The sequence below is a fragment of the Amia ocellicauda genome, chromosome 8 (assembly GCF_036373705.1).
Source record: "Amia ocellicauda isolate fAmiCal2 chromosome 8, fAmiCal2.hap1, whole genome shotgun sequence".
NCBI lineage: Eukaryota > Metazoa > Chordata > Actinopteri > Amiiformes > Amiidae > Amia > Amia ocellicauda.
This window is the reverse complement of record NC_089857.1, coordinates 4,237,786-4,248,688: the sequence shown is the minus strand read 5'-3', so window position 1 is coordinate 4,248,688 and position 10,903 is coordinate 4,237,786. Positions and strand designations below refer to the sequence as shown.

Sequence of the window (10,903 nt, the reverse complement as noted above, 5' to 3'; positions counted from 1 at the left end):
AGGACTCAACAAAAGCCTTGTCATACATAACTTATTTACTGCGTTTAGAGATCTGCACCTGCCTCCCTAGACACACAGTTAAGACAACTGTATACGGAACAACTGACTTATATTAACATTGACAACTAAGTGTCACAGTAAACATAGGTAACCATGGCTGCAAAACATGGAATTGTCTTTCACTGGTAGCGTCACAATTTCTCAATTATGTTCAGGCTTTGTAAACCAAGAGTAATAGACAGACCTCTGGGATCAGGCACCTCAGCTCAGTATAAAAAACACCACCACTATTATATATATATTTTTTTTAACAAAAAAGCCTTGTTTATTTTACACAAGGAAGAACCAGACAAGATCAAAATCATTCAGAACATGTCTTTCGTAACAGAATCTACAGACAATTAACAGCACCAAACTAAAAAATAAAAAAAAATAAAAAAAAAATAAAATAATAAAAAAAAAAAGAATGAGAAACTGTACAAACAGTCACAAAATAAATTGTTAAAACAAACGTAATATTGCACTGTGTTTCTAAAACATTTTGGATCCCACTCCCCTATTTCAAACATTTTGGTTCCCGACGTAGAAATCAGGAATTTAGCTTAAACACTGGACTATAATGTAAGCCGCATGTAATGGACTATGGTATTGACCAATGTAAAAAAAAAAAAAAGTTCATAAACATTGTTTGTTTTTGCATTTACTTAGCTTTACAAACATCGAACATTCTGATCACCAACATACAAAATTGTCCAATTGGTCAATTCCATGATCTCTCAACTTTTATACCCTTTGAAGGCGTTTGCTGTAGCACTACAGCAATTGTTCCCTATGTTTGGAAAAGTAAAGGAAAACAAAAAGAAGAAAAAAAAAGTAATGGGGTTGTCTGGCTGGAAAACAAACACCAAATGCCCTAAGTCACCAAATACCCCAGTCATGTAAAATAAAAGTATAATGGCAAAATATAGAAGAAAGGAAAGAAAAGAACAAGAAAAAAATAAGCTAATCAGGGATTGTCAGAAGGAAACTGTCTTGCTTTGAAGGACTCATTCTTTCCCTTTTTGTCCCAATGAACATAAAACGAACATTCAGCGCAACAACATAACACCGAACTTGGCTGCAAATTATACTTATTTTATGAAAATAATAAATCAGGTCAGTTCTTTTTCAAGGCCACTCAGATAAGATCACTTCTGTATTATATTTTTTTCCCCCATTAAGTCCCCTGGTTTACATTGTTTAAAGCAGGATCATTATAGTTGTATGCTGGTTCTCAGTCCATGCCATCAGTTTTACCTAGGTTTGTAAACCGATTTTTAAAATGCACGCATTTCATTTTAAAAACTGGTGTATTACTGAGAATTAAAAAAAAAAAAAAACATTTTTTGTATGATTACCAAACTTTTTACCAGTCCATCAGCTTACATTTATCTATATATCTATATAGATATAAATATAAAAAAGTGCTTCTAAGTTAAGGCTCTGCTAAACCAGCACTGTTAACAGAATCCCCTTTCCTCCATCTGGCTGTATTAAAATTACTTTTCAATTAACTTGTAATGAACACATTTATTTACTCATTTAAACGTGTTGTGTTGAGTCCTGTCTGAGGACTAGTTTAGCAGCACTCAGTCTACATACAGCTAACCAGACCACTTTGGCCTCTGTGCCCTAACTGGCAACTGTATCAGCACCTTTCCACTTTTTTATTTGTATTTGTTGGCTTCACTAGACTGGAAAAAGTTGGTCAATGGATTCTGCAAGTGCAGCAGGACAAAAAGGGAATGTTATTAGTCTTTAAAAGCTGCCTTGCACCTATACATATCCCCTTGTTTGTTTGTTTGTTTCTTTGATGTTTTGTTTTTCTCTCTCTCAATTTTTAGCAGTGCAATTGAAACAACACATTAGCTTTTCCAACCGTTTGGCAAAGTGAGAGAATGAATGACCTGAGATTGAGTGTTTAGGCAGTATGGAACAACACTACTCTGCTGTTATAGTAGAAAGGCAACAAATGAAATGAAGTGTAGTCGTTTTAAATGTCTTCCACTGTCATCTCCATTTTTCTTTTCCTTTTTCAATTAAAGTATCGTTTATGATCTGTTGCTGTTCTACTACAAAGGTTGCAAAATAAAACACAGATTGGCTTAAAAGGCATTTGATGTTTGAGGAAAAAAAAAAAAAAAAAAAGTCACAATTAGGCCCAAACTGAAGAGGCCATGAAAATTCAGCCTGAGAGGAAAATAAATGGTGTGCAATGTAGGTAAAGTCCAGGCTACATGTGTGAAGGAATCTCAAATACAAAAAGAACAACTTAACAAGGTCAGTGCATTTTTTTTTTCCTTTCTTTTCTTTTTTCCATTGCAGATTCTTAAATTCTGTACTATAATCTTGTTCGTAGTTGTGCAGAGAAGGAGAGAATCTAGGAGTAAAGCCTGCAGTCTCAAGTCCAGCATACATGAAACGTTGTGAGTAAAAGTAGAAACACGCAACACAAGCGAAAATGTGCAAAATCCCAAATGAGGCTGGAGGACACAATTCTTCCCTCTGAATCTGAATGCTCCTTAATGCCATGAATGGCTGTTAGGTCACCATTTCGCTTCTTTTTTCCCCTCTACATGATCTGCTCCATAAAAGAGTCACGTACTGTATGTGCCACTGTTACAGAAAGCAAAAAATGTTCTAGACAGGCAGAGAAGTCTTGTGACATTTAGGCCTTAGGCATCAATACGATAATCACAGGTATGTATTATATTCATCCACCGCCAGGCAGGAAGGAATCTGACAGTCTCTTCTGTGCTGGGGCGGATGTCGTCTCCTTGATCTCTGTCCACAACAGAGCCAGGACGCCATTATGAAAAAAACAAAAACTACAGCCCACCTGCAATGGGCAGGGAAGTGTCCTTCAACGCGAAGGACAAGAGTCTGGCCGCCCCACCTCATTTCCATTGCCTTGATCTGGGTTGGGATCAACCTGATAAAACCAAAGAAAAAATACAAAATTACATATTTTTAAAATACTCATAAACAGTTTGTAAAAACTTAAAAACTCAGGAGGCCAGTTTCAATTATTAATGTATTATATTAAATCTCTTGTAGCATTAATAATAATATTAGCAGACACCCTCATTGTATTTAATATTTAAATTCCTATATCACTAAATTATTAAAATGGATAGCTGTGGTTAATTTAGTATAAAATATTATGCAAAACACTTTATCTCAAATGTTTAATTGAAAATGGTAAAAGCACACGTCAATTTCATGCTAAAGTTGATGTGATTTATACAAAGACACACGTTGGCACCATTGATTGCACAGATCATGGTATACTAACCTCAGAGTAGACGGGTGGAGGCTGGAAGCGGAACTCTTGGATATATGCAAACAGAGGTCCCTCAAGAGCTCTCTCAAACTCATCCCGTGAAGCAGGAATCTCCATACTGTTCTGTCTCTGTTCTTCTGTAACAATTTCAGCATAGCTTGGTGGTGCTAAGGAAACAAAATCAATCAACACATAAGTATATAAATATTTCATCATTGCTTCTGCACTACATCGTGACCAAAGTTTTGCATACAGAAAAAAAAAGGTAGTCAGTTCCAGCTAATGAACTTGAGTCGTTATTAACAAGCTTGTCTTAAAATGCGACTTAAGCTACGAAGGGCTATAAAACCTATTTGGACTCCTTTCCTTTGCAATAAGTGAAATAGAAAAACAATAACAATAATGATGATGATATTTACAATCTCTCAACTGACTGTCTGTGGGTATTATTCCTGCACTGTGCATTCCATTTTTCTTAAATGACTCCAATTGTTTTTGTTATTACTTGATTTGGTGACAAATTGTATATCCTAAATAAGGCCAAAAAAATACGATGATGCTTTGTGATCATTAACGTGTCCTTTGCATGTTTATCATCACGCAGTTTGGTGATCGACAATCTGGCAGCACACAAATGCTAGGACCTCACAGTGCATCCAGCAAACTAAAGTCTTTGTACACCTTGACATTACTCCGCTTTTGCAGAAGAAACAACAGCCTCCCTCCGTACCTTCAGGTCTCTCAGGAAGGGCCATACCAAGCCAGTTCATGTTCATACTGCAATGGCTGCTCACACTGGAGGTCCGGCTCCCAAAGGGGTGCAGGGGAATAGTACCAATGACCAGGGGCAGGTTCAGGAATAGGTTCATAGCCCCCGGGATATCCACATACACCTGCAGAACAAACAGAACACCACTTAAGCCACTGGAGCACTTGTGTTCTATATACATATACGGAACAAATTTAGAAAGAAATTCAAAGTTTTTCTAATGGAACATATTTTGTTCAAATGCTATTCACTGGCTTCTGTACAGCTAGCAATTGTGTGAGTAAGCAAGCTCTGGGGTTTCTTTCTAAGTTGTGCTTTGAACCACCTTAGTCAGAAGTAAGTAATGAATTCACTAGGTAAAGAGTTTATGAGGGATTTATGACCTAGATTTCTCCAGGTGTTATTAGCTTATTCTTTTACCAAACACATTTAGAGAACATCTCAGACTGATCTCCTTCTGATGAATACATCTTCCAGTGAAGCAGAACATGAATGCCTTACTTATTCAATAATTGTACAATCTTTTGTACAACATTTAATGTAACATGGATAAATAAACACCCATGTACACATATACAAAAATCCAGCAGATTGTGCCGTTGTATTAAAAACTCACCATCAGTGAGTATTCCACTCGGATAATGCTGCAGTCAAGGATGGAGGGGGACACCGGGGGGATTTTCAACATTTTTCCACTCCATGTTTCTGTTTTACCAGAAGACAGGGATTCTCCCCGCAGATTGGCAACTAGTTGTTTGACTTCCTTCATTTTCCCTTTGGCATAAAAGGTCTGCGTTTGGTAAATCGCTGCCTTTGGTACTACCATGCGTGAAGAGCAGTTCTCAATTTCAGCAAAGATCTGAATTGATTCTCCTGCAAGGGACACAATAAATGCATACTTTTCATTGCTTTTGTTTTAAAACAGATCATCTCATACAATGGTTAGCCTACTTTGTACAGTCTGTCATCCAAATTATAGGATGCCCAGCAGAACCTTTTATGTACTTGTTATTTCAGCACATATTACACAATTTTTAAAACATCCTCTTGGGGATTGAATTAGCATATATAGGTGTGTGTATACATATATATCAAATAATTTAACAATATATTTTCAATAGACAAAGAAAGACCACCATTCACATGTTTTTGTTTTATCTGAATTCTTTGTAAGAGCATTTAAATTACTATTATAAATGATTTTTTAGATTACTATCATCATTTGCTTCTCATTTTTACTTGTAATTGTTTCAGAAAGTGGAATCATAACTTCCCATTATTTTGAATGGGGTTTGATGTCTTTTAGGGATTTACCTGGTGTATAGCCCTTTCTTTCAATTTTGGCACTTAAGGAGATGGGGCCTGAGGTGCAGAACCAGCAACAAAGAGTCTTGTCTTTCGTGCCTGCCTGTGGTGACTGAGAAAGCAAACACAAAAAGCATATTAACTTCAAACTCCCAAAAAGTATAAAGGTTAATTATACTACTGTTAAAATGCTTATCTCTTGAAAACATCAAACATCTTTAATTAAAATCTTACAGGATTAAATAAAATGATTCCTTCAATTGAAAATGTAATGTCTCCCAAACATCAGCTTTGTTCCACATAAAACAATACATATACTCAGTTGGGTTAGTTGTAGCTAAATAATGAGGGTTGTACAATAGGATATTCAGAAGTGTGATGTAGAGCACAGGATTTGTGCAACCTAGAGGTGACGTGCAAAATAAGAGTATATATATATATACACATACATACACACACACACACACATCCATACATTATATATATATATATATATATATATATATATGTGTGTAAAAAAAACGGTTTCCTATTGCCGTTAATCAAATCTCAATGGCTGGTACACTAACATTTCCATCTCAGGCATGTTTTTCATTGGCGGTTCTCTTATCCTTTGCGGTACCACAACAAAGGACTAAATCAATAGGATGCAGTAGGATACACTCACTGCATGCATGAATTCTCTTACCAGCAATGAAGGAGTGTTGATATCAATATGTTCAAAAACAGTAAATTCCTTCTTGATTTTCATTGGTAGAAGCCAAGGTCTGTGCAACTCAGCTTTCACCCAGTAACGTACACTACCATGTTTGCCTTCAAATGAGGTAGCCAGTGGTCTGTGAGAGAAGAAGAAAAAAAAAAAGATTTTAAATATAACTAAATTGTTGTTTCCCATATAAAGACATGCAACCTTGTAACATTTATTGTACAATCATTTAAACATAATTAAACGTTTGATGTGTACATTGTATAATGGAAACCATTGAAATCTATTTCGAGTAATATAATAATATGAAGAATTACACTCACGTTTGTGGAAGCTCAAGACTAAATGCATACTCGTGCCTTCCTGAATGGATTGTGGTGAGACTTTCTTCTGAGTTATCTTCATCTGAAATAAAGGAAAACAGATTTCCAAATACATGTATACCATACCTGTGAAATGATATGAAGCTTGCTGTAAATCTTTATACATTTCTACATTAAGGGAGAGACAAAATTGCATTACAGATTATGTCGTTATTCATTTAAGCGCAATATGAAAGAAAAACTGCTGCAAATGCAAAACTGAACAGGTGAGCAAAGGTTTTTTTCGTGACCAGCATTTCCTTGTTAGACCAACACTTTGAATTATTTACATTGTACAAAAAAATGCAATACATACGCTGTTAAACAAACAATTAAACAAAACGGATATTTGCAACCCGAATTTGTGTGTCAGTAAGCAAGGAAAACAAGCATTATCCTCCAAGTAAATGCCTTTTAAAACAAGAAGCTCCACCTTAAACCACAGAAACCCCTAGGACCACTGAGAGGGGGAAGGGGTGAAACATTGTAGTAAACAAGTTGCCCTTATTCCCTTTCAATGACATCATAATGTTCTTGTTTTTGCCTGTTCTGGATTTGCGCATTGCAAATGAAACCTCTAATTTTAGTGCAATAACCCAAACCCCTCCATAAAAAAAAGGAAAAAAAATGATTTTTGAATGCAGTAAAATTAATACAATAAAAAACCCATGCTTTTACAACAATCTGTACAGGATACCCTTTGTTCTTTCATTTCACAGGGAGGAGGAATAGAAAAATAAAATTTAAAATGAAATCAATCTGGTTTACAATCATAAATGTCATAACCTTCAGAAAATAGATGTAGTTTGTATAATCCCTGTGGCAAATATAATACGTGCTCTATTTTATTTTTCCCAACGCTCAAGTTCTTTTCTTGCCACCTCAGCAATCCCACACAATCTCAGCAGCGGAACAACTGTGGTAAACAAGCGCTGAGCTGTCAATCACAGGCAGACTCGAGCAGGCGAGGACCGGCCGAAACCGGAGTGAGCAGCTTTCCTCAGCCGCTCTCATATGCATATACATTACACTGCTGCAGTCACGCAGCAGCGCAGCCTAACCTGAGCGCCCCCTACTGACCAGTCCCGCGTACTGTAGCATGGAGGTCGCAATTGAAAGGAGCAGCAATATGAAACAACTTTAGATATCCCTAAGCAGCAAGAAAGGACACCGTTAGTTCAGAGAAAGAAAAAAAAAAAAGACACAGAGACCAAAGCGATTGAATTCATTGAATCTCATTTTATTATCATTATTTTGCGAAAAGCAAAACTTACACAGGAAAGTCGGATACAATTACGGAATTAAAATAATAATTAAGCCAAACAAAAAAAAAAAAAATGCATACAAAGTAAAAAAAAAAAACTGACATTTGAAAATAAAAAATAGAATATTTAAATAAATGAATTGATATATAGACTATGTATGTGTATTGTTGCAATCTGACAGAAGCAGCATGATATAATAAGGCACATACTGAACAAAGTGTGGTAAATCTTTTTTCTCTCAAATTGCATCTGGATAGTCCATTTGCAGGGCACAAAAAAGTGATGTAAATTTGAGTAGGTCCTATCTGTTCGATGTAGTGTTTTACAATATTAACATTAACTAAGCACTGCAAAACGGCTTGAGTGTGAAGTCTGTCACAGTGAATAATAACAATAATAATAATAACAATAACTATAATAAGTATAATTATTATAATAACAAAGTTGAAGGCAGTCTCGTCAGTAAAAACTAGGCAATCCAATGTGCAATGTTCCGTCCACCTAAGCAGCCGAGTTTTCTTAGACCAATCAGCGTCTGGCAGTACCTTGGCAACAGACTAACAAACCGGCTCCACCAATGGCAGTGTAGGGAGGCGGGGCGACAGTAACTAAGCTAGGATGAGGGTGTAAAGTGAACAAAATCTTCCAAGTCAACTTTTCTTTGCATTACAAAAACTGCGTGCGCAGATTTCTCAGTATATAAATATATACAAGACATCTGCAAGCACGAAGAAGATGGGGCTGGATCTTCAGTGTCCAGAACAAATCATATACAAAATATTAATGGTGAATATTTCAATTTATATATATATATATATATATATATATATATATATATATATATAAACGTTCGATGTCGCCGGTAGTTACCTAATTACATTGTTTCAAAACAATCAAATGTAGACTAATCCTAAACCAATCATGAAATTATTAAATTTAGTTTCATATCTGCCTCTTTATAATGGATTCAAGACTATATATAATGAATGAATGGCATATTTATTTATTAATGCCAGACTTATCATAGAAGCCTTTTCCGTGTGGATTTAAGGAGGCTATTTTGAGTCGCAGGTGCAAATATGCTGACGTATATGCAGCTCATCTAAAAATATGCGACTAAAGACTTCTAAAACAGAAAATTAGCCTCCACTGACAGATGCGCTACAAAGTTGCATGTTTTTTTCAGTCTCTCTCTGCAAAGGCATGAGGTCATTGAAGACATAAGGCTGCTCTCAGCCAATCAGAGAAGAGAACAGCGAGCCCTTCACCCCCCTCTCTCAACAACCAGTTTCTGAACAGGATTGAACCGCTTTTAACAAAAGGGTGGAAACTTAAGGAAATCATCTTTGAAAAAACAATTTACATGACATGTAACAAAGAAAATATACGAAGAAAGAATGTATAGCCAATTTATTTGTTCACGACGCATTGTGTCAAGTATTTGTGTTTCAAATGTCTTTACTTTTTATTGTATTTTACTTATACCGCATTAACAAGTAGAAAGCATATCGTCTATATAATAACAGTTATATGGTTAGTCTTTCTGTAATACCAAGTATTGTTTTCATGTTTTTAATTAATTATTAAAAACATTACAGTGTCGAAAACATTAATGAATTGAAGTTTTTTTTTAAGATGTAAACTTCCAAGATGATTTAAATGCAACTCCAAGATTCACATTTGCTTGATATCTTTCACTGTATTAAGTGTATTTAGTTGTTCTTTGTCTTGAAACACAGACAAAGACTTCTGTACTGAACTTCGTTCATGGTGTCTATAATTCCAAGGTTTCCACATCTTTTTGGTTCATTTGTGAATAGGAGGTTAGGACGGTGGTAGTAGTTGATGTGACAATATTGGTACTCGACTGTGGAAGGGACCACAAGTATTCAGTTGATCTTGTTCATTAGAAAATCCTTAGGAAATAGACAAGCTATGATGTTTTTACTGACAGACCTATCATATTTTTGGAAGACATTAATAACACTAATAATAATTCTTAAAAAATCTGCAAAATGCCATTGCTCTACAGCATGGAAGAAATGCAAGTGAGCTAGCATCCTCTTAAGAGCCCAGAACACAGCATCTTGACATGACAACATTTTACAGTCCTATTGCATGACATTTCTTTTTCAAATGGAAATGTGTGTTCCCCTTACCTCTTTCGTGTCCGATTAAGATGTCTTTATGGTTTAAGTATTCCACTTCTTCGGTGTAATTTTGAGTATAGGCAGTGTTGGATCCAGCATTTCTCGATTCAGTCCAGCGAACTTTTGCAAATCCTTTGGCGTGGATTTTGAGCGATTTCACGCGGATTTCCCCCGTGACCTCGATCAGAACCCGTCCCGACACCGCGTCCCCGCTCGAGAACACAGCCACATTGCTGTCATTGAGACAGTCGTAGCTCACCGTGAAACTCTTCACCTTCCCGAGCACCATGGTCGTAAGAAAATAGAAAAACAGTGATGAGAATAATAATAAAATGCTATGGGGGGGGGGAAATCATAAGAAAACAAAGGTGATCTTGACACACTGATCGATGCCTCTGCCGTGCCAAAGCTACAGGCAGGATCAGTGCTTTCACCGCAAACAGTTCATCGAGATCGGAAGGCTAAATAACAGCACTGGATGCTGTTATTACGCACCACACGGATCTATGGTCTCTGTACAAAGACAGGCTGATCCTCTCTCTCGACTCACTTTAAGCGAGATTTTCTGAAAAACAACCCTACTGCGCATGTGCACGGGTTTAGCCGTCCTCTCCTTCCGCCTTCTAGAACGGAGGGGGAGTTCTACTGACAATAGGCGCAGTGCCAGCTGACTGAACAGCTGATGTTGAGCTATGGACTGGGCACAGAGCGCTCCATACCTCAAGCTTGTATATTGCTGTTTTTACCAATTTATCAGTCATTTTCACCCACTTTGGAAAATACATTACCACACGCATTGTATATGTATCAATCTATCGATCGATCGATATACGTGATGCAGGATTTACATTTAAATACACTGATTTATAAAATGCATGTCAATCTTCGGAGTTAACTACGGAAATATGCAGATGAAGTAGGCTAATTGAACACCTGTCGACGAAACCGAGTGATGCCACACCGATTGTGAAGTTTCGGGTTGTTATTAATTCATTATAGAAACCTACAGATACCTGTTAGGGAC

General features: G+C 36.4%; 1 protein-coding gene across 1 annotated transcript; it reads right to left on the bottom strand.

Annotated features, from left to right (window-relative positions):
* Positions 1–299: 299 nt before the first annotated feature.
* Positions 300–10,413, bottom strand: LOC136755347 (arrestin domain-containing protein 3). Its single transcript, XM_066711854.1, has 8 exons — positions 9,889–10,413; positions 6,426–6,507; positions 6,085–6,232; positions 5,406–5,508; positions 4,708–4,964; positions 4,053–4,215; positions 3,335–3,489; positions 300–2,971 (listed from the first exon to the last, which is right to left on the bottom strand). The coding sequence occupies exons 1-8, from the start codon at positions 10,166–10,168 to the stop codon at positions 2,903–2,905; spliced, it is 1,257 nt and encodes a 418-aa protein (XP_066567951.1). The 5' UTR covers positions 10,169–10,413; the 3' UTR covers positions 300–2,902.
* Between the last annotated feature and the right edge of the window lie 490 nt (positions 10,414–10,903).